The 24,205-nt window shown below is 48.2% G+C and overlaps 1 protein-coding gene across 13 annotated transcripts; it reads right to left on the reverse strand.

Annotated features, from left to right (window-relative positions):
* Positions 1-379: 379 nt before the first annotated feature.
* DDHD2 (DDHD domain containing 2) lies at positions 380-24,205 on the reverse strand. Of its 13 annotated transcripts, XM_073325236.1 has the most exons (21): positions 24,083-24,204; positions 23,136-23,290; positions 21,237-21,390; positions 21,001-21,157; positions 20,008-20,220; positions 17,777-17,967; positions 16,478-16,567; positions 13,204-13,324; positions 11,574-11,663; positions 10,306-10,441; positions 9,322-9,530; positions 8,979-9,049; positions 8,591-8,713; positions 7,949-8,044; positions 6,476-6,628; positions 5,497-5,652; positions 5,087-5,189; positions 4,815-4,973; positions 4,059-4,230; positions 3,696-3,802; positions 380-2,361 (listed from the first exon to the last, which is right to left on the reverse strand). In XM_073325236.1, exons 5-20 carry the CDS (start codon positions 20,210-20,212, stop codon positions 3,721-3,723), a joined length of 2,157 nt encoding a protein of 718 aa, XP_073181337.1. In that variant the 5' UTR covers positions 20,213-20,220; positions 21,001-21,157; positions 21,237-21,390; positions 23,136-23,290; positions 24,083-24,204; the 3' UTR covers positions 380-2,361; positions 3,696-3,720. The 13 variants fall into 13 exon arrangements, 10 of the variants coding, with proteins under 10 accessions (XP_073181337.1, XP_073181338.1, XP_073181334.1 ...); XR_012156313.1 differs by lacking the exons at positions 21,237-21,390; positions 23,136-23,290 and having other exon boundaries at positions 380-1,245; positions 2,100-2,361; XR_012156312.1 differs by lacking the exons at positions 21,237-21,390; positions 23,136-23,290 and adding an exon at positions 2,674-2,855.

The following is a 24,205-nucleotide window of genomic DNA, read 5'->3' on the forward strand; positions in this document are numbered from 1 at the left end:
TGAAGGATAGTAACAAGTGAGCTACGCCACTTTCAGAATTGGCTCTCTCCTTTGTTTCATGTTCTCTGCTCCCAAGGACAGAAGCAAGATGAGAACAAGAAGCTGAATCATGGGTTTTGCTGAAAAAACTCTTTTCCTTACAGCAAATGCACTCCTTTTATAAGCAGCTTTCCCTGCCCATGAACAAGGAGGTGCTTGTAGTTAGTGTTACTTCTAAATTCTGTTTTCTCCTGTAATGCCTGTCCATTGCAGTGGCCTTTTGTAAAACGCCAAGGGCTCCTCTTGGGAATTATGACAACAGCTTTACCTTGCCCTGAAGTTAAATCCCGAAGTAATAGGTTCTCATCTCCTTCACACACAAATACAACCACTGCAACCATAGATTTACTTTTGTATTGACTGGAAAAAGACATTAAATAACAATTTTAAATGAATTTAAATTTTTTACACAAAGTGCATAACTTGAAGAGCTGGTCATGACTGTGTGTCCTGTTATATACATACCTCCAGGAGCTTAGCTGTGCAAAACATCACTGCCCACAGTCAGGTGTGAGTACAGCTTCTCTTAGTTCTTTGGGAGGGGGCAGGGTTGGGGAATACAAAATGCATTTAAATAGTGCAAATAATACACAGAAGAAAACAAACAAGCTCATTGCACTGGGAAAAAGCTCATTGCACTGTACAGAGCAAAGTTGAGGGCGGGGAGGAAACATGGTAGTAGCCACTTCCAGACCCCAGCCCAGAGACACTATCACACCCTCCAGCATTTTGCTCAAGGGAATCCACACACTAAGGGGTTAGTTTAGTCCACTGTTTACCCTGTACATCTTTGGTTACAAGGGATTTATCATCTCTGCCCCATAAGTTACCTGTACAGTACTTCTAACAGCAATCATTCCACAGCTCCTGGTTACTACAGCATAAGCCATGGCTGTGTACAAAAGGTTGCTATGGTTTCATCAGCAGGTTGGTAGCCACTCTGAACTCAGCGCTGTGGAATAGGTGTGGTGAAGGAGAGCGTCTGGCCCATGAATCGCCCTGAAAGCCTCTATCACCACAGCTATTCATCCATACTCAAGTGCAGCTATACTTTTGCCTAATGAGGTCTTGACGGAATCCAGATTGAATGCTTTGCTAAGGAACTGGACATGCAGTTGGTCTGTCCTCAGCCCCCTACTACAGTTAGAGAGGGCTTAAGCTCCTCTTCCTTGGACAGATCCCACTCCTATTGCAGAGGGGTTTGGCCTGTGAAAGGAGAATGGAATTAGAGCCAGAAGCCAGGGTGGTGCAGGCTTCATCCCTTCATTGATATGCCAGCCTCAAGTAGCCTAGGGCTCTGGGTCTGTTAGAAACATCCTGCAGTGGGCTAGGCAGCCTGAACTCTGCCGTGAAGCCATACTTGGGTTTATTCCTAAGCCTTGGGCTAGTTCTGTTAATAGTAAATAAGCAGCAACCAGACATCTTCATGATCTGGTGTAAAGCAAGGAGCTTAGGAGACCAATTCCCACCTGCTGCAGGTGGACACCCAAAAGAAACATGCAAGCCTTACAAAGGAGTCCTATTTGGCCTCCCACTGCAACATAATTCTACAGGCATGATTCAGCTCGGGTGTCCTAGGGGAGCTGGCCACTTAAAGCAAAGCTGTAGCTTACCATACCTGGGCAGAGGAGGCTGTCACACTATTACTAACAGGCCCTGGAGCAGACTGGAGGAGGTATACTTAACATGTTACCCACCCTGGGCATGCAGAATAGAGACAGACAGTCATGCGAGAAGGTGTGTAAGAAAACCAAACGCTTAACAGCTGTCTGCACTTCCACAAAGGGTTGGACTGCTATGCCCTCTAGAGCTCATGGCATCTCAGAAGGCCCCGAGCCAGCAGACCTCATTCCCCGCTTTGCTTACTCGGCCAAGCTACTGTGGTTCTAGGGCTGTAGCATGGCACGTGCCCAGGGCATTAAAGGCGTTTTTCACAAGCAACACATTTACTCACTAACCAGGAGTCAATACGAGGCCCTGAAATCTCCAGCACCAGATCACCAGATCCCAACCACCTCTCTTCTGTATTTATACTTGGAACAGCTTGTATTGCAACTTACGAGGCAGTCAGATTAGGCGGATGAATGGTGTTGGAGTGAACGATCCCATGGGTGGCACAGTGGGCACAGGGGCAAGTCCAGAGTGGGTATTTTAGGAGAAGACTGTTTTGCCTTGATTTTTTCCCCCCAAAATGAGAAATCTCCCAGTGCTCCAGGCAGCAGCAGGTTCGTGAGAAGCAGCATGCAGAATACAGTAGCAGCAGAGGATAGGAAGGCAGAGGAAAATCCGGGCTTTCCAGGTGAGTAGTCACTTGGTGTGCATCTAGGGAAGCAACAGGAAAGGGCACACAGCTTACAAGGGAGCAGGGTTTATGCAGCATTAAAGCCTGAGGGGATTTCCCATGTCGGTGAGACCACTCCCACATAAGCCAGTAGCACATCTCAGGCCATTTCCTAATGCACACGAATCACATCACAAAGTTGCCACCACCCCAAATGCCATTAGCTGTGCCAGACTTTGGCACTTTAGTCAGGGTTCTAACACAGGCCTATAAGCAGGGGACTGCTTGTTTCATAGCAACACAGGATTTCTGTCTCCAGTAATGTTCATCCAGTACTAAGTTCACTTAATCACCTTCCTGAGTAAATAATGAAGTTTCTGAGGAAAGAGTGAGCGATTGGGCAGAGAGAGTCCAGATTCCTTCTCTTAACACCATGGGGTGTATTCCTAGGGAGATGATTTTCTCTGCATGGCACTGATGAGTCCATCACTGGATATTCTTTCTAGACGCGGTGTCCATGGTTTAAAAAAGGATGCTGAAAAATGGGGAGTGTTCAGACAAGAGCTATAGGAAAGATTCAATGACTGGAAACCATCTTGCAATGAGAGCAGTCAATAGAGTTTAATCAAATAAAAGGTTAAGAGGTAGACTGTGATCAAGTCACAAGTACCTTCCCAGGGAGGAGACGGGGGATACCAGAGGGCTCTTTAAGCTAGCAGACTAAAGCACAACAAGATCCACTGGCTGGGAGTAAAAGCTAGACACATTCAAAACAGAGGCCCTTGTCTTTAGTTCTGAAGGAGTGAGGGTGCATGGACTGGAACAGCTTCCCCAAGGTGACAGAGCCTCCCTCACTTGGACTCTCTCACCCACGCGTGGGTCTTTTTATTGAGACATCCTCTAGCTCAACCACCAGCTCTGGGTCTTGCTGCAGGAATCACTGAATGAAATGCTCTGAGCAGGGGTTTGGGGGTGCTCAGACCATCTGGCTTTAACTTATGAAATTGACACTGACCAGACCCAGTGGGATTGAACATGTGGGAGAGTCCCTGGGGGTCTCTGCTGAACGGCTCCATTACAGGCCAAGTTACTCCGCTTCCTCGCTGCCCAAGCACAGCGAAGAGCATGAATGCCTTGGAATTAGGTTTTAAAAGTGCCTTTGGTTTTAGTTACAGCCCTTGGGAACATTCCTAACGTGACAGACGGTAGCACTGGCCTCGTCTAAGGCACCGTGCTGTAGAATAGAATGGTCCTAGCTGAGACACCTACGTCCTTAACACCCACTCCCAAATAAAGTAGGAAGTTATTTCACAGTAAGCATGTCAACGGCTGTCAGTTTCACCGTGAGGGGTCTCAGAAAGACAAGGTAACTTACATCAAGTGCAGCTGGTCATCTGACTTCATTGGAGAGGCTGATCTAAGGTAACGCCCTGCGTTTGGTAGATCTCTTTCAGAATCAAGAGAACGGTATCTTCTGACTCCCTGCAAGAGAGGACTGTTAGAACTACACAGACACCCATATGGTATTTAACATTCTTACAGAGAACACATGGCAACCCCTTCGTTGCTGAGACATGGGCTACTATAGGCAAGAATCATACATAACCTGTTTGCCTTTTAAGTGACTGGAATCTACTTGCTTTCACCATGTCAGCTTTCAAGGTGCACATTACAAGAGTGTGAAGGTGCCAAGGACCAGATGGAGAGTTTGAAAAGAGTAGGCTAAGGAGATCCTCACCAGTAGCAGAGATGGCCTTGTAGTGCAAATAAATATTCATTAAAACTCTCTATAGGCTTCTCTTGCAGCACGTAGTCAATCCGGTGCCCTCCATTTAGCATTCCCACATTAATAGGGGCAGCGTCTTCCTTCAGTGTAGCAGCAGGCTCTTCGGGCTTCATATCTGAATGGACTTAACCCAAACAACGTGGTTCAGCAACAGCTCAGCTCCGCACCCTTAGCAGCAAGAGCACACCAAGCCTGTCCCGCGCTAGCAGCAGGAAGGGAACTCCCACAGGCCCAGGCCTGCGTTCTGCCTTAAGAATGGGGGAAAGGGGCTTGGGTTTAAGGCAGTTCCTGTGAGAAGCAAACCCCCCAGTGTCACGGGCTTGAGTTAGCAGGGACTGCACTTGGTCTCCCTCCCTGCTGTGTATAACCAAAGCAGCAGGTTGCAGAATGACACTACAGGGAGAAGGTGTTTGGCATTAAGATTCACACGCTGGGATTCTGCGCCCCAAGCACCAGGCCTCTCCCACTCAGGCAGTAGAAGGGAGTGCAAGCTCCTTGGGCAGAGGTCGTCTCTCATGAGGCACAGTGTGGGGTTGTTAGGCAGTGAGAATGGGAAGATCACGGCAATAAGGAGACCCCGGGAGTAGGTGTCCAGGTTGCTCTGGGACAATTCATTCACATCCTCGTTTTCTTCACGCACCAGGAGAACTAGCAGCACTGAGCTGTAGCTTGGTTCTGAAACCAATTCCTCCCTTCTCATTTTTTCACCTGTTTGTTTCTCCAAACTAGTTTCAGCTTCGTTTTCAGTGGCTGCTGCCTCCACGGCCAGCAGTGGGGATCTGGTGAAAGACTGCCAGGCTATCCTCAGTGACCCCAGGAGGTTGTTCTTGAGATCCATACCCATGCGGGTCAGGCCCTCTTTCAGTTCTGAAACACACAGGTGCCTGAGGTGAGGCGTTTGAGCAGAAACATGCATTGCATAAAGCAACAGCGTTACAGACCTGCACCGAGCCGTGAGGAAGGCCTGCTCTGCGCTTTACCTAAATGCATTCTCTTCCTGCCCTTGTGGTGGGGGAGCAGCATGGGCTCGAACTCCAGGTCTGGAACGATCATGGGCTCAATCCTGTACGCCACCGGGTCAAACTGCACAGAAGGAGAACAGCGGCACTGACTTTGGCTCTACACCCACCTAATCCCTGCCCCGGGGGGGAAACCAGGTGCCCCCAACATGAGGCCAAAATGGAAGCTACACAATTAAAGCAGATAGTTCCAATGCAGACTGCAGGAGCGCTCGTTCCCTACCCCCGGACAGCTAAGTCATTGTTAGTTGCTATTCCACAGTACAGGATAGCAGAGAGGCCAGGGGATTGCTGCTCAGAGGGCGAAGGTTTAAGAGCCTGTTAGCTACATCAGATCTCGCATGCAAGCACTAGAGATTGATCATACATACAGGATGGAAGATATTGAAGAAGCCTTTGCAGGTAGGAAGGCTGTAGTTTGGATCAATCCTTTTCACACCTCGGACAGTGAGAAACATCCCAATGGGAGACCCAAAAGCAAAGAAGATTTCGGGTTTGTAGATTAGCTGAGGGTAATTTGCTGAGACCTAACAGAGTTAAGACACAACAGAAGTGTTTAGACTCCATCCTGGCACCATCAGACAATACCATAGATGGCCATGCGGGAACTTCCCTCAGAGGATATTGCTTGTATCAAAGTAGCACCTAAGGCTTCCACCAGAGATTGGAGCCCCACTGTGCTGGCCACACCCTGAGGAGTCAGGGCACCAAGAGGGGCAGGGACTTGCCCAAGGTCACACAACAGAGCCAGGCTCTTCTGAGGCCTGGTCACTGCATCGAAGGCACATATCCTGGCCAACGTGTTATTCCATCCTGCCTGAGCAAAAGGGTTAAAGGGGTCACATGAGACTGGAACGAGCTGGGGAGTCTCAGCTGCATCTTTAGGCAAATACATACAGAGAGGTGTGAATGTGGCAGGATTCTAAACTAGGGCCAGGAGAGATCTGCACCTCGGGAGGAGCCTGCTCCAGGCGGAGGGCCAGCGCGAGGCCTATAAGCCACTTAAACAGGACTTCAGAGGCACCTGGTAATGGCACCCTACGTAGGGTGCATCTCAGCCTGGCTTCAGCATTGAGCTACTTACAAGAGTCTCCAACTGAGATAGTCTACAAGCAGCTGAGGCCAATGCATTACCTGTAAGGCTGGGGAAGAGAAGGGGAGAGTGGGCTGGGGCCTGGCGACCACCATGACAGTAGCTCTGCTCTCAGAATTAGAGACTGTCAGAAGCATGGTGAAGTGACCCTCAATTAGCAGCCATCACCCCCAGAGCTCTGTTGACATTAAGTCTGAGTTCTGCATATTACACATTCACTGGCTTTACCAGGCCACATCAACAAACGGAGTTGTTACCTGTCCTAGCCCGACATCCAAATATTGACGCTTCCCCCCATCATTCATGCTCCTACTGGAGCCCAGCTGCGGGGATGACCCTGACTCAGGCTTGGGACCATCTTCACCCTCATAGTCATTCCCAGCAGGGACATGGGCCTGCTGCCGAGCATGCTGCACCAACAAAAATGGGAGAGTGCGCAAGGGTTGTCCCCTGTGAGCTTCCACACAGCCGCTACGGGCATTACCCAGAATCACAGAACATCAGGGTTGGTAGGGACCTCAAGAGGTCATCTAGTCCAACCCCCTGCTCAAAGCAGGGCCGATCCCCGACTAAATCATCCCAGCCAGGGCTTTGTCAAGCCTGACCTTAAAAACTTCTAGGGAAGGAGATTCCACCACCTCCCTAGGTAACGCATTCCAGCGTTTCACCACCCTCCTAGTGAAAGTTTTTCCTAATATCCAACCTAAATCTCCCCCACTGCAACTTGAGACCATTGCTCCTTGTTCTGTCATCTGCTACCATTGAGAACAGTCTAGAGCCATCCTCTTTGGAACCCCCTTTCAGGTAGTTGAAAGCAGCTATCAAATCCCCCCTCATTCTTCTCTTCTGCAGACTAAACAATCCCAGCTCCCTCAGCCTCTCCTCATAAGTCAAGCAGCAGTTAGCTCACGTGGGCCCATGTGCATGGGTGAGCCAAAGGGACATCACCTGAGGTAGTGCACGGACTGGCTCCCCAGTTCCCAGTGGGGACATGCTGAGGATACTGACAGTTTATTGGGAATGGCTCCGTTCATACAGCACAAGAGGGTGGGAGGTTCTAGGCTCTAGTGTTCTGGACGTGTCCACTCCGCCCAGCTGCAAAGCCTTGAACAGCCGCCAGAGAGAGACCAGCAGGCTCCAGATGTGGAAGAGCTCTGCTCTTGCCTCTGCCCCGGCAGGAGCTACCGCAGACCACTCCATGCCTAAACCCCTCGACATAAGCCAAACCCCAAGTAACAGCCGTCCAGCAGCTCCCCTTTCCCAGAGTTCCCACAGCAGCAATTCTCAGAGCCCAGATCTGGAGATTTGGGCTCTCACAATGGCCAAAACCAGCTGTGTAGACCTTTGGGCCTGGGCTGGAGCGCCGGCTCTGAAGCCGAGGGAGGAGCCTGAGTGTCTACACAGCTATTTTCTGCACTATTGTGCAAGCCTCACAAGACTCAGATTTTCGGCCTGGGCTCTGAGACTCGCTGCCGCAGGTTTCTGCTTGCCACGCAGAGGCACCCCAGCGGCCACAATACAACCGACACCGCAGTGGTGTTTAGAAAACGCTAGCCTTCTCTTAGGTATGACCCCAAAATGGCCAGAGCAACAATGCGTCTGCCGCGCCTTGGGCCAGTGCAACATACGTAAGAAGCTGCTCTGGCAACCATGGTCAGACAACTGCTTCCCACTGACACCAAACAAGCATCCACTTGGGACTGGACCATTCGCCCCTAGAAAAACCATACCTGTTTCTCCTCTTTGGTTCTGACATAATGAAGGATCTTCATTCTTGGTCCCAAGGGAATTCCCATGTCTTTAAGATCCTTCTCTGTACACAGAGCCTGGACAGTAAGTTACAACCCATTACTACTACAGTACAGGAAACCGTGCACTCAAAGGGATAGTCCATTCTTAGCATTACAGAGGCCAGGGATCCTAGGAGCTAACTGCTCTGATTTCAGTGTGCCCCTCTGGAAGGGAGGGAGCACGGATAGCATGGGAATCACTCTGCTCTGGAGAGAGAGGCAGCAATCTCTGAACTCAGCCTCAAGTGCAGAAATGCCTCCCACTCACACGCTTCTCGTTTTCAGACTCCAGTTCAGCATGCCGCCAGCCTGTCCACCACACACAGGAAACCAGGGCTGCTGCTAGCACGGGCAGAATCAAAAGCCTGCAAAGGTACTAGTCGCTTAGCCTTACCATCAAAAAACAGGGTACATTAGGCCAGGTGGGCTTTACTCTAACCAGAGGGCATGACATAGGCAAGAAATATCTGTGTGAACGTGGTGATGGGCACAGAGAACAAAAACAGAGAACTCTAACAGATCTGACGGCAAGCGGTGAAACATACAAGAACAGTAGCCACTCTGCTGGGAGAGTGGTTTTACCAGTGCTTGCGTGTCCAGTCTCTCCTTCTCAAAGACACTGCAGTACTCAGACAGCTCAAGCTTCTTCAGGGTTTCTTTCACTCCCCCAACATCTCCCTGTTCATAGGCACCCATCTGGGACCCCTGCAAGGACAGCAACGGGGGTCATGTTTACAGAGTTGGTCTCCTTCTTCCTTTACGTTCTGGCTACAATATTGGTAGTAGGCGTGGGATTGTTCTCTTTTGTTTAGATCTACACCTGGCAGGATGGCACTGAGAATTCAAAGCTATTCTGCTACAGAAGCAGGAGAACGCAGCAGTTATGGAAAAGCTGGAGTGTGGCTCTAGCCTACAGATTTCATCCTGAATCAATGAGATGCTTAACATGCACAAGCTGTGGGGAATTTACCTCTTTATTGCCGTCTTCATCCTCAGAGGAATCCTTCTGATTTGTTAGGAGATCAAACAATATCAGCGACCCTAAAAAATAGCCACATACACAGTCTCTGAGCAGACCGTCAGATCTTATGCTGGAATAAATATACTTACGTGCCCATATCCCTCTGTTTGGTAAAAAAAAAGGAGTGAGGGGCTTCCCTCCTCCTCTCCCACTCTTAAGTGTCCCAAGGTATGGAAATGGTACTTCAGCACTAAACTGCAGTCCAGGGTACTGTGTGCCATGTGCATATAGACATGCTACAGATTCTAAATTATTACACACAACCCTGGATACCCAGGACTAAACCCTTTACCTAAGCTATGGCCTGCAATGGAAACACCGCCTTTAAAGTCAGGGTTCCTCTGCAGGAAGAGCCGATACAGGCGGTTCATTTCTGAAGCAACAGTATCCACGATGGTCTGGCAGTAGGTGGGGCTGTTGTAGAAGAAAACATCCAGTATGGTGTCGTTTATGAAGTGACGCAGGCGGTTGATGCTCGGCAAGGTAATTCGCTCCAAATCGCTGAACATGGAACAGAAAGGGATTGTTACGAGGGACAGGGATTTCACCCACGGCTCCTGTAGCTATTTCCTAGTAGGTGAAATCCTGGATCTCGTGAAGTCCATGGCAGTTATGCCTTTGAGGATTTCACCTGAATTCCTAATTCATGTTAACAGAACATAGTAACAGAAAGGAGCTACAAACCCACCTTTCCTCAGAAACAGAACAGGGTTTTCCAAGGTGTGGATGCAAAAAGCCAACCTTCCCTGCTGCTCCAGGAGCATTTAAAATCGCTCCCCACTTGTGCAGCAGACATGCTGTTCCCCTGCGCACCGCGGTGTTTCAGAGGGGCTAGCTCAATAAAGGCTCTTGGGAGCCTTAAAAATCTCTTCAGGAAGGAATTAGGTATCAACTCTCACTGACTCCCAAATCCCCTGCGCTGTGTTCTTACATTAAGTGGAAACACCAGTCTGAACTTCTGGTGTTACATGCCAGTAGACTACTTAGGGTGCAATTTCAACTGGACATCATCAGCCTGGCTTCATGAGAAACCTGGGCAGCAGGGCTGGGATCCTCATAGTAGGTGCTACAAACTGTTCCCGGTTCCCTTCTTCATGTTCACCTGTGTGTTCCTGAGGTAAAGTAGCAGCAGCAGAGACTGCGCCGAATCCTCCTCTGTCATCTTTCACCCACCGCAGCAAAGGCGAGGCGCTTTACAAAAGAGCAAGACGCTCCTGGATTTCACTCACTCAGTCACTGCAGTAGATTTACCTCTAAGGTGCTAGAATTTACTTACACGTCCACCCCCGTGGAATGCAAAGGGCTGTGCCAGTTCACAGGCAAGAACTCTACCCGGCCAATTTGTTGCTGCTCCTGGGCTTTCTTGAAGTGTGCTTGCAGCATGCTCAAGGAAACGTTACGGAAGTCATTTACTGGAAAGAGAATTGAGCTCTGTATCAAGGCCTAGAAAAAAGAGTTTGCTAGGAGAAGCCTAGTGTGTTTACTATGCTGAACAAGCTGAGTTGAAGGGACACAGTCAGCTTAAGACAAAACAGCCCACCTCAGTCTGAAGTTTTTTAACCGACTGTTGGTACAAGTAACACCGCAGATCAATAATTGAGGGATCAGACAAAAACACTCCACTTCTCAGCTGAAGCATAAACTGGATTTCACCATTTGCTCTGTAGCAAGTCCGTTTCCCCTGGTTACTGGAGCTTTCACACAGCAACCGAGGAGAGAAAAACTTTTTAAAGAGCTGTGAAACCTACTGTAAAAGTCTCACACACCAGTAGGGAGACTTAGAGGCAGGGGCTGGATTTTAAACTACTTCTCACTGATTTTAGTTCACTGACTTATTTCAAGTTGACAGTAACCTTTTTAAACGTAGCCCCATTAGGTGCAAACTGTAAGATAGACTGCAGTATCAAAAGGCTTGCCTGCATGAAAACAAGAGAGAGACTTTACCAGAATTAAAGACATTTGACCCCACAAATTGTTGAAGTTTGCAACAGCTTTGGTTTTATTATAGAAATTTACCTCATCTTAACTTTCCTGTTTATGGTACACACAGCTTATCAACAGATCTACTCTCCAAGACTCAGGCAGTTACAATGACAATATAAGCACTCTCTGAAATTGTCACATTTCTAAAGACTCTTGGGCGGGACATTAACTTGTGTTAGACTTTACTGGACAAGATTACCACCTAGCAATAGACTGAGTAGAGGACTAGTGTCACAGATTTATTCAGTTACTTGAAGAATCGGTATCTGATTTGGGAAGCTCACTATTTGAAGTATTAGGACACAGTGATCATTCTAATAAAAATGATTGTCAGAATCTGTCCAATTCTATCCAAATAACCAGCTTTCACTGCTCTTATATTCAAACAATGCATCTTCATTGCAGTCAGCAAGTTCTGTCTTACAGTTTGCCAAGATTACTGTCAAGTTCTTTGAATGTGTGATGACAGCACCTCGTGTGTTTTCCCATCAGACCTGTGTTTATTTGCGCTCTCTGAGGGGTGATGCATGTGAAACGGCATCATCTCCTGTGCACACCTACCACACTGGACGATGGATCGGAACCGGATATCACATGCTGGCCCAATTCCATGAACTACAAAAACCAAGTGATCTATTTGCAGAGGCTCCCCTAAGAGGAGGAAAGAGAGAACCATTTACACAGCAGCTAACCGTTTACCTAACTGACGCAATATTCCTTGGAGATCTCAACCTCTGAGGCAGCTGTGTGAAACCTTAGACGGGTCAGATAAGAGATAATGCAAAGACAGTCCCAGCTGCGGGATTATAATAAAGTCCGGTCCCTGGTTTGTGTATCAAGTGCAATTGTAGCACTCAGTATAGCATTTCACACTTAAAGTACTACCTACAAATCGGATAATTTCCACCCCCCCCCACCAACATACACGCACACGCAGCTGGGAAGTGGCCTCATCCCCATTTTACAGCTGAGTGAAAGAGAGGAAGGTGAAGCGATTTGGGCCCGTGACCGGGAGTAGAACTCCCAATGCTGCACTGGTTCCTCCACACCAGGCTGCCCTGTGAAACGTCACTGAGCTGCTATGCAGATGAGGTGAAGCTTCTGCAGTCAAACCCAAAGCCTAGACATTCTCCCCTCCCAGTTGCCACGACCATTTCAGTGAGGCAGGTTGGGTGTCGAGGATCATGTACTTCTGAGTTATAAAAAAAATCACCCTCAGCTTCTTAGAGACGTATTCATGTGGCTGGGCAGAGGTAGAGACTTTACACCTAAGTACTATAATGTGTTGTTGTAGCCCTTGCCAATTAGATTAAGAGACTATCTCAATACCATCAAGGTAGGAAGACATGTTCCGATCACGCCATGTTGCCCCACTAAGCCACCAATGAGGTATGTCTTTAATTAAAGATTTATGGCTCAGCAGCTTGGAGGAGCAGGCCTTTCCGCAGAGGCCTCTCTGACTAAAGCAGGCATCAGGCTATGTTTGATTTTCATTCTCTTCTCTCCCACCTCCGTTAGTTTACATAAGATCTTTTTAGAAGAGCCTGTAGGTGGATAATGAAGGGTTTTGACAGACAGAAGCAAAAGCTAGTCCTGGCAAGTGGCTGGCTTGGTGGCAAAGCTCAATTGCTATTGAAAAGCGTCAAATTTGGCCCACAGTTATAATTTACATTCTGTAAAGTGTACAGGAGAGACAGCATGTATGTCTGTGTGATATGTACATAAGCACATACCAGGACGTGAGTTTGGTTATGTTTTTAATAACAAAACTACATCAGCCATGATTTTCAGAAGTGACTAGTGATTTGAAGGGTTCAACTGACTCTGTCTGATTGTCAGAGGGCAGGTGCTCAGCATTGTCCTCTTCCCCCTTTCCTGTTTGTTCAGGCTATGAGCGCTTTGGGGCACGGACTCTCTCTCACTAGGTTTGTGCAGCGCCCAGCACAGTGGGGCCCTGGTCTCAGTTGCAGGCTGTAGAAACTACTGTAATATTAGAATTAGCACATAAGGACATTTGTCAATGAGAGGAGATGACCCAGCCATAAGCTGCATATTTAAGTCTCAAGCAAAAAAAGTTTTTTAAATTCTCTGAAGCCATATCACAACAAGCAAAGCAGATAGGATCTGAGAAAACGAGCTGAGAAAGGTTTTCCTCAACTTCAATGGATGTGAAGAAAGAACATTAACTTACCACAGGGGATGTCAACTGAGATGTTCTCCACTCCTCTCTTAACGGTTCTTGGTCGACCTTGTTCCGTAGGGGTTGAGCCCCAGTCATCAGAGGTCGTCACTGGATGGTAGTGCACCATCAGCTTCAAAACAGGAAGAGAAGGTGTGTTAGAACTCTGTGGTGCATGCAACACAGTTAAGCATCTCCTATAAAGGGGGATAAGCAACTCATCGTACATCTGTGAGGAACTGATGGAGCACACCCATCCCATTGCAAGGAGCAAAGAGCCAACCTGGCTAGACACTACATTAGATTCACAGATACTAAGGTCAGAAGGGACCATTATGATCATCTAGTCCGACCTCCTGCACAACGCAGGCCACAGAATCTCACCCACCCACTCCTGCGATAAACCTCTCACCTATGTGAGCTGTTGAAGTCCTCAAATTGTGGTTTAAAGACTTCAAGGAGCAGAGAATCCTCCAGCAAGGGACCCATGCTTCAGAGGAAGGCGAAAAACCTCCAGGGCCTCTTCCAATCTGCCCTGGAGGAAATTCCTTCCCGACCCCAAATATGGCGATCAGCTAAACCCTGAGCACATGGGCAAGATTCACCAGCCAGATACCCAGGAAAGAATTCTCTGTAGTAACTCAGATCCCACCCCATCTAACATCCCATCACAGGCCATTGGGCCTATTTACCATGAACATTTAAAGATCAATTAATTACGAAAATCATATTGTCCCATCATACCATCTCCTCCATAAACCGATCGAGTTTAATCTTGAAGCCAGAGGACACAGATGGACACTGACACTGGATAGATGGAGTTCACTGTACTCTTTAAAATGTACTTGTATCTCAGCATTTGAGCTACTTTATATACAGTTCTATGCATAATCCTGCACTGCATTTTCCTTGTTATAATAAATAACACCTGGGAAAGACAGGTGTGCATATTCCACACCACGCTGTCTCTGGGTGCCAGTATTCCACTTTGCATCCGTCAGAAAACAGACTGGAATGATGGCTTTAGCCACTAAGCCAATCTAACCATTTGGTTAGCAGCATGATTTTATACCTGAGGAAAGATGGGTCAGTGGTTAGGGAGCTAGCCTGGGAAACGCACCTTAAATTCCCTGCTTCATCACAGACTGGCTTGTATGACCTTGGGCAAGTCACTCAGAAACAATGCTAATGGCAGAACAGAAGTACCTACATTAGAGTCTGATATAGTTCAAGGGGCACAACCCTCTGGCCTGGATGCAGTGACATCAGTACAAAGGTGCCTTACACCATAGTTCCTTATTCCCATAAATGTAGCTCCATAAGGACCTTTATACAGGCAGAACTGCATCCACACAACGGGAGTACAATCTACAAACTACAGTCCATCGGTGATCTTCCTGAAAACGCCATCCTGGCCACTATGGATGTAGAAGCCCTCTACACCAACACTCCACACAAAGATGGACTACAAGCCGTCAGGAACAGTATCCCCGATAATGTCACAGCAAACCTGGTGGCTGAACTTTGTCCTTACCCATAACTATTTCACATTTGGGGCCAATGTATACCTTCAAATCAGCGGCACTGCTATGGGTACCCGCATGGCCCCACAGTATGCCAACATTTTTATGGCTGACTTAGAACAACGCTTCCTCAGCTCTCGTCCCCTAATGCCCCTACTCTACTTGCACTATATTGATGACATCTTCATCATCTGGCCCCATGGAAAAGAAGCCCTTGAGGAATTCCACCATGATTTCAACAATTTCCATCCCACCATCAACCTCAGCCTGGACCAGTCCACACAAGAGATCCACTTTCCTGGACGCTACGGTGCTAATAAGCGATGGTCACATAAACACCACCCGATACCGGAAACCTACTGACCGCTATTCTTACCTACATACCTCCAGCTTTCATCCAGACCACACGATCCATTGTCTACAGCCAAGCTCTACGATACAACCCCATTTGCTCCAACCCCTCAGACAGAGATAAACACCTACAAGATCTCTGTCAAGCATTCTTACAACTACAATACCCACCTGCTGAAGTGAGGAAACAGATTGACAAAGCCAGAAGTCACCTACTACAGGACAGGCCCAACAAAGAAAATAACAGAACGCCACTAGTCATCACCTTCAGCCCCCAACTAAAACCTCTCCAATGTATCATCAAGGATCTACAACCTATCCTGAAGGACGACCCATCACTCTTGGGAGACAGGCCAGTCCTTGCCTACAGACAGCTCCCCCAACCTGAAGCAAATACTCACCAGCAAGCACACAACAGAACCACTAACCCAGGAACCTATCCTTGCAACAAAGCCCGTTGCCAATTGTGTCCACATATCTATTCAGGGGACACCATCACAGGGCCTAATAACATCAGCCACACTAACAGAGGCTCATTCACCTGCACATCTACCAATGTGATATATGTCATCATGTGCCAGCAATGCCCCTCTGCCATGTACATTGGCCAAACTGGACAGTCTCTACATAAAAGAATAAACGGACACAAATCAGACATCAAGAATGATAACATTCAAAAACCAATCGGAGAACACTTCAATCTCTTTGGTCACTCGATTACAGACCAAAAAGTGGCAATTCTTCAACAAAAAAACTTCAAAAATAGACTCCAGCGAGAGACTGCTGAATTGGAATTAATTTGCAAACTGGATACAATTAACTTAGGCTTGAATAGAGACTGGGAGTGGATGGGTCATTACACAAAGTAAAACTATTTCCCCATGTTTATTCCTCCCCCCCCCCCCCCTCACTGTTCCTCAGACGTTCTTGTCAACTGCTGGAAATGGCGCACCTTGATTATCACTACAAAAGGTTCTCCTCCTCCCCCCGCCCCCCCATCCGCTCTCCTGCTGGTAATAGCTCACCTTACCTGATCACTCTTGTTACAGTGCGTATGGTAACACCCATTGTTTCATGTTCTCTGTGTATATAAAATCTCCCCACTGTATTTTTAACTGCATGCATCCGATGAAGTGAGCTGTAGCTCACCAAAGCTTATGCTCAAATAAATTTGTTAGTCTCTAAAGTGCCACAAGTCCTCCTTTTCTTTTTGAGGATACAGACTAACTTGGCAGCTACTCTGAAACTTGTCACTATGAGAGTGTACCGCTAAGTATATTGGTTTCCAAAAGACATGATTGAAGCAATACAAAAACCGAGCGTAGACCAGTTCTGAAAGCAGAACTAAAGGGGAAAACACAAGTCTATCAGGCTCTGTCTGTGCTACAGACAGTAAACCATCAGGTTTTTACCTTTGGGTTATGCAGTATAATGATTTCTCTAGTAGGGGACTCAAGTTTCTTTTTCCACTCGTCCAGCGTTATGGCAATCATGTACGTTTCCTGGGGAGAAGAGAAACCTCTGCAAGTCAAACCAACATTTCCACAGGAACTCCACCAGTTGGGGGGTTTGCCCCCTCCCCTTATTGTAGGGTAGCTCTTAAAAATATTGTTGATTAAAAGGAGGTAAATCAGACACGAGTCTGGATCAGTGACAGTCTCATCCCTGGGTTAAATGTTGTCTTACAAAGTGCTTGTTGGGGGCACCCCTTAGGCTACCAGTTTTAACAGAGGTGACAGCTTCCACTTTAGACTCGATTGAAGTAATATCAGATTAAAGTTTTATGGAAAACCATTGTCCATAGGACGAGTTGCTGGCCATTAATACTAAATGTTTATAGGAAATCACAAATATGCCTGGCACCTTTTAGGTCACATAGCAGCTCTTTCTGTAGTCTACCACCTATGGACCTGATCCTGCAAGTTCACACACACGAGTAATTTTAGTCACGTAGGTAGTTCCATTGGCTTCAGGGGCCCTATCTATTTGCACTAGTGACGTTACTCTCAAGTGAGAGCATTTGTGAGATCAGGGTCTAGATTAGAGAAATATGGACATTACAGCAGACAAGGACAGGGAAAAGTAAGTGTCTGCAGCTTGAAAGAACCGACTAGTGCCTATGAAACTAATATCAGGCAGAAGAGCTGTGGGTAGCACTGAAGCAGAGGTTGGTTGTGGGAAGCAAGCCACAAGAAGTGGGCTTTAAGGAGGGACTTAAGGACAGAGAGGAAGTATGCTTTATGAAGAGGGAGACAGAGGATGGCCCAGGCATGGAAGCAGCAAACAAAAAGGTAGGAGGAGAGAGGGAGTGAGTAGCAAGGCAAGGAGATCTGGCAGAATGTAGGTCACACGCAGTGAAGCAGAGAGCCAGGGCTGGGACTGCAGGCAGGGTGCTGATAATGAGGACTGGCAGTTTAATTGTATAGCAGGAGCCAGGAAGGAGGCAGAGCTGGGATACGAGTATGGGCAGATTGCATTAGCTGCAGCATGTTGGCGAGAGAGACAATGGGTGAGGCTGCAGAGAAGAGAGGTGCAGTATTTCCAGTGCTGCTAATCAAACATGAAGTGTCACCCAAACATTCCCCTCGAGTTCACGTCCTTGGACACAGCTCAGTGCCAATACCCCTCATGGAATTCGGGATGTTGCAGAAGCTAGTAGGGCTCAAGAGCAGACTGGACGGGCTGAGCGTTATTAGGCGAGACATCTGTACCTCCAACTCTTCACTGAAGCTCTCCGAGTAGGGAATGTACTTGTTGTCCTTGTCTCCCTTATAAAACCAGGTGCAGCGTCTCACTTCAGACACCTCTTCCTCCCAATACATGGCACAGCACAACCTCTTCTTCAAATGCACGTCATACCTGCCCCCTTCCGTTGGAACTATCAGCTGTTCATCGTCTTTCCCTGTGGAACACAAGGACTGCGATGAAGTGTAAACAGACCAGAAGGGGACATTACCAAGAGGTTTTAGACTATGCAGATCATGGGGGTATCAGCCGCTTCTGCATGGAGCTTACCTAGAAAATCCATACATGCCAAGAGCAAAGCCAATGATCTGTGTAAATAAACACAGTCGCCATTTAAAAAAGCCTCCTAGGATAATCATGCCTGAAAGTCAAAGCTTCCACACTGGGATGGAGTGGAGAGAGCTGAAAGGCCCCAGGCTACAGACAATTGTTAGTTTATTATTGTCTGTAGCGTGGTAGCCCCCACTCTGTGAGGCGCTATACAGACACACAACAAAAGAGAGAGTCCCCTGCCCCAAAGAGCTTACAATATCAGTAAGCTAAGTGGTTGACATCTAACCCACTATGACTGAGAGCAGCAAGGTCTTAAATGTTTATATTCATTTGTATTTCCCTACCCCCTTTAAGACCAGATGATCCCAAAGCTCGTAAAACTGTATACAGACAGTACCACTGAGATGCAGCTCCCTTTGGGAAAGGAAATGGCAGCCAATCAGCGCACAGCATGCCCCACAACAGCAAAGAGAAAGAGTACTGGACAGGGGCCCCAGGTCACACCTCTGCTCTTCAAAGAGATGCTGTGGGATCTTTAACTTCCAGGCAGAGCAGGCAAGACATCCGATTTTCAGTCTCATTCATGTACTTGCATACTGTAAGCTCTCTGGAACTTGAGCTCCCTAACTGGAATGGTCAAGGCCTGAGTCTGAACTCATGGCACCAGGAAATCTTAGCATTTCCAAGTGGAGGCAAAGACCTCTAAGCAATCCCCTCCAGCACAGACTGAGAACTTCCAAGAGATTTTGCTGCTTATTCAGAGCAAAAATGTCACCTAAATGCTCTGGCTCTACTGTCTAGAGGGTCTGATCTTATTAGCTGGATTACAGGGACACTGAGTTAGGCAGCACCTGTTACCTGCATGAGCTGCCGAAACATGACACCTTGAATCAGGATCACCCACTTCAGTCTAACCACCAGAACAGAGGTGGGGCTAGATGACAAAAGACTCACAAAGCCTTATTCCTCTCCCCCACCCTTTGCTGCTTCTCTTCTGGGGCTCTGCACCGATGCAGATCTGACTGCAGAAGGAGAGTCTTAGACGGTCTGCTCTTCAGGGCAAGGGGTGTCACTTTATATGTATGGACAGCAACTATCACGCTGTGGGCACTATTATAATATAAATAAGTGTCTGTGCCATGCCAGACCTGGGAGCTCCACCCACACTCCGATCTGCACCGCTACCCTTTTCATACTAATAAATCCACGGAACAGTAAGATCCGCAGGAAAGTCTCGCAGTGGTGGAATTTAGCCAGTGTTGCTTCCTAACCAATTCCTACTTGCTGTACATGAATGCTGTCTCATGCAAATAAAAAAAAAATATCTAGAGTACTCAGTGTATGTGTCAAATTAATGAGGCCTGAACATTAAAGCCTTTTTGGATGCAATTTTTTTTTTTTTAAGCAACATGAATAGGCCCCCTTCTAGGGAAGAGGTATTTCCGCAGAAACGTGGATACATTTAAAATTCCAGAGAGGGAAGACACTTTCAAATCCCATAGAAAAAACTGCACAAGATGTTTAGAACACTTTCCTTAGTAGTAGCTTCTAGCCCCAAGACAACATCAGTACAAAGCATCTCAAATTCTTAGCCTACTCAGTGCTCTTGCAGAGTTCCCTGTCTTGCAAAACGCATGATTCACTCTTGTTAATTCACCTCACCTCAGTAAATTTTAAGGTTAGATATATTACCACATTTAAAATCAAGGGTTATTTAAACTAGAGAATTAGAGATGTTGGAGTTGGAACGGTCCCATGAGGTCATCTAGTCTAGTGCAGGGTAGTTCAAGACCATGTTTGCTACCACTTCATCCACTCTAATCTAGAGGTGTGGGGATTCTGCCAGCTTCCTTCTGAACCTATCCTACAACCTAATGTACCTTACCCCTAAGAAGCTTCTGACAAAAAGGTATTTTCAACTTACTTGAGTTGTGCGCCTCTTCTAACTTCTCCGAGTCTTGTCGGCTGAAAGGGAACCACCTCTCTCTAGAATCTATTACCTTGCAGTAAAACCAGTGAGGAACAACTGCCTCATACTTATTTGCAGCATCTGCCTCCACTACCTCAAAGGAATTTGATGAATTGGATGATGGAGAAGGTTCTGCCTGTTGCTGTTCCACAGCTGACATTGCACCACCTAAATGAACAAACAAACAGAGACAGAACAAACACAGAGTTTTTATTTTTAAAAGGTCTTCAGTTATGTCATTGCCAGCAGATCGAGGGATGTGATCGTTCCCCTCTATTCGACATTGGTGAGGCCTCATCTGGAGTACCGTGTCCAGTTTTGGGCCCCACACTACAAGAAGGATGTGGAAAAACTGGAAAGAGTCCAGCGGAGGGCAACAAAAATGATTAGGGGACTGGAACACATGACTGATGAGGAGAGGCTGAGGGAGCTGGGATTGTTTAGTCTGTGGAAGAGAACAATGAGGGGGGATTTGATAGCTGCTTTCAACTACCTGAAAGGGGGTTCCAAAGAGGATGGCTCTAGACTAGTCTCAGTGGTAGCAGATGACAGGACAAGGAGTAATGGTCTCAAGTTGCAGTGGGGGAGATTTAGGTTGGATATTAGGAAAAACTTTTTCACTAGGAGGGTGGTGAAACATTGGAATGCGTTACCTAGGGAGGTGGTGGAATCTCCTTCCTTAGAGGTTTTTAAGGTCAGGCTTGACAAAGCCCTGGCTGGGATGATTTAACTGGGGATCGGTCCTGCTTTGAGCAGGGGGTTGGACTAGATGACCTCCTGAGGTCCCTTCCAACCCTGATATTCTATGATTCTATGATTTACTAACACTGGAAGAAGAAATACTGGTAAGTGTGGCCCTCCCAAAAACTGCATATTTCTGTGACGATAAGGCAAACTGAATGGCAAACTGCTACAAATGAGAGACTGCCAGCTGCAGAGATAACTTACTTGTTACAAGCTTATTATTGTCTTAATCCAAAATGTATCCGTCAGACAGAGATGACAAGCCCCAGAACAGATAAGTCTGATACAATTTTGGCTCAACTGACTCCACCACAGAAAGCCTGAAAGATGAGGATTCCACAGTGGCTTTACAATAAAATACCTACAGAAACAATAAGAGAACCTGTTAGAAAATAGCAAATGCAATCAAGAGTCTGATGAAAAACAACCAGGCAGCATACCTAGAACAGCACTCAGGAGTCATGCCCAGAGAATAGGGTGACCAGATGTCCTGACTTTATAGGGACAGTCCCGATTTTTGGGTCTTTTTCTTATATAGGCTCCTATTACCTTTTCCACCCCGTCCCGATTTTTCAGACTTGCTGTCTGGTCACCCTACCAGAGAAAGATATTTTACAATGAGCTGGAGTTAATGCTTTAGGATTTGACACTACGGTTCAGTTGTGCTTCACACATCCCTGACTTCTGATACTTGTGCTGAGTTTTCTATTTTAGAAAGAGAGAGAGTTTTTTCCACTAAACATTTTGGGATTTGACAGCATGTGAAATCCAAAGGGGGAAAACTTGCCTGCTGCTATAGCAAAGTCTCACATACCTGAAAATCCAACTATCCTTCCCAATTTTATTCTACTTGCACTTCCAAATACACTGAAACACCTATTTAGACTTCACAAAAAGCATGACTACAAAAGTGGTAATTGAAGTGGAAAGAAATTAGTCAGGAAACTTATGTAACATTGGAGCACAGGATGCATAAGGATATTGATAGTGATAGGAATGGGGCACAGAAACAAATGTCTGACTGTACCCCAGAATTAACTGTTCTTATCTGATTGTTCATTTTCTTTACTTCCAAAGTGTATTTCCTTTCACTTTCTATAACCTCTTCTACTTGAGAATCTCAAAGGCATTTACAAACAGTTAGCTTGTTCTTGCAGCACTCCAGCAGGTAATGAAATGCTAGACACATTTTAAAGATGTGAAAACAGAGAGACAGAGGTTAAATGAGGTGTCCAAAACTACACAGCAAGTCAGTGACAGAGTTGGGGTTAGGATCCTGGTCTCCTGATTCCCAGACCTATGCTTCAAAACTCTCTTTCCTTATCACAGAAAAAATCTCTATTCTTATTATTTTAATTTGAAAAGACACTATGAGGTTCAATTTGGATCAAAATTCACTCACTTCATTGGATGCATTAAGCCAAACAGATTTTCAAAATCCCCTCTCAAATCTGACCTCCCATTTAAATTTTAACCAAACAAACCCTTCTAAAAAAGGTTCCAGTGGAAACAGCTGTTTTTGAACAGGCACACTCCCCTGCAGTTTGGGAACCCCAAACCCTGCTGCAGTGAAACTGACTACATGATAAGGAAACCAACTTCATGGATTTCAGTGTCCAGGCTAAAAGAGACCCACAGGTGAACACAGAGCATCAGCAGCAACAAGTGAATTATACTGGCAGAAATTATTTCCCTTATATATTCTAAGAAGCGATTCATGACATCCCTAGGAACAAGTGATTTTAAAGTAGGAGTTGTAACATCACAGCACCCCTTTAAATATAGGATGTTCTCATAGACCTTCAGGCCAGAAGGGACCGTTCATGATCACCTCCTACACATTGCAGGCCACAGAACCTCACCCACCCACTCCTGCAGTAGGCCCATAACCTCTGCCTGAATTACTGAAGTCCTTGAATTGTGATTTAAAGACTTCAAGTTACAGAGAATCCACCATTTACTCTAGTTCAAACCAGCAAGTGACCCCTGCCCCACGCTGCAGAGGAAGTCTCTTTTCCTCCCTGCCCCAAGTCTCTGCCAATCTAACCCCAGGGCAAAATTCCTCCCTGACCCAAAATATGGTGATCAGTTAGACCTGCACATGTGGGCGAGACCCACCAGCCAAACTCCCCAGGGCCTAAGGCAACCACCTCACTCACCCCAACCCTGAACATCAGACCACAAGTCCCATATAAATTAGTTTCCCAAATTTCAACAACTCCAAAGGTGCCCAGCAGAAAAGAGGGTCCATGTGAAAGGTCCCCGCTTCCTTCCCACACAGGTGTGCGTATGGGGGGAGGAGGGTGTAGAGGGAAACACCACACTCATACAAAGCAAACCTGTACAAAAACGGAGAGCTGGCACCTAGAGCTGGGCAGGGATGGTGTGCCTAACCTCTGACTGCCTGCCAGAAGCTGGGAATGGGCGACAGGGGATGGATCACATGATAGTTCCCTGCTCTCTTCATTCCCTCGGGGGCACCTGGCACTGGCCACTGTCGGAAGACAGGACACTGGGCGAGATGGACCTTGGGTCTGGCCCAGCAGGGCCGTTCTTACGTTCTTCTTAAATTCCTCAGGCACCCGGGGAACTGCCATCACCCCCCCCCCCGCTCCCCCAAGGCCCCGCTGCCCCCCCCCGGGCCCATCACCCCCCCCCGCTCCCCCAAGGCCCCGCTGCCCCCCCCCGGGCCCATCACCCCCCCCGCTCCCCCAAGGCCCCGCTGCCCCCCCCCGGGCCCATCACCCCCCCCCGCTCCCCCAAGGCCCCGCTGCCCCCCCCCGGGCCCATCACCCCCCCCCGCTCCCCCAAGGCCCCGCTGCCCCCCCCCGGGCCCATCACCCCCCCCCGCTCCCCCAAGGCCCCGCTGCCCCCCCCGGGCCCATCACCCCCCCCCGCTCCCCCAAGGCCCCGCTGCCCCCCCCGGGCCCCCAAGGCCCCGCTGCCCCCCCCGGGCCCATCACCCCCCCCCGCTCCCCCAAGGCCCCGCTGCCCCCCCCGGGCCCATCACCCCCCCCCGCTCCCCCAAGGCCCCGCTGCCCCCCCGGGCCCATCACCCCCCCCGCTCCCCCAAGGCCCCGCTGCCCCCCCCGGGCCCATCACCCCCCCCGCTCCCCCAAGGCCCCGCTGCCCCCCCCGGGCCCATCACCCCCCCCGCTCCCCCAAGGCCCCGCTGCCCCCCCCAAGGCCCATCACCCCCCCCCCGCTCCCCCAAGGCCCCGCTGCCCCCCCCAAGGCCCATCACCCCCAAGGCCCCGCTCCCCCCCGGGCCCCTCCCCGCACTGACCCCGCGGCCGCAGCGTCTCGCCCTCCGGCCGGGCGGCTCCGCCTGTCGGTGCGCGGCTGGCCCGGCCCGGGCCCACGACCCCCGGCGCTGCGGAGGCGGCGTGAGCCCGCCCCCCTGGGCGGG

This window comes from Lepidochelys kempii, chromosome 26, assembly GCF_965140265.1.
Source record: "Lepidochelys kempii isolate rLepKem1 chromosome 26, rLepKem1.hap2, whole genome shotgun sequence".
Lineage (NCBI taxonomy): Eukaryota > Metazoa > Chordata > Testudines > Cheloniidae > Lepidochelys > Lepidochelys kempii.

What these genes read in the sequence shown, in the direction of transcription:
- DDHD2 (XM_073325232.1), bottom strand. Translation starts at nt 20,212, where the DNA reads ATGTCAGCTGTGGAACAGCAACAGGCAGAACCTTCTCCATCATCCAAT. An exon ending in CTCAGTTGACATCCCCTGTG is followed by an intron (nt 11,664 to 13,203) that starts GTAAGTTAATGT and finishes TCCTCCTCTTAG; the next exon opens with GGGAGCCTCTGCAAATAGAT. An exon ending in TCTTCAATATCTTCCATCCT is followed by an intron (nt 5,190 to 5,496) that starts GTATGTATGATC and finishes CCTTCTGTGCAG; the next exon opens with TTTGACCCGGTGGCGTACAG.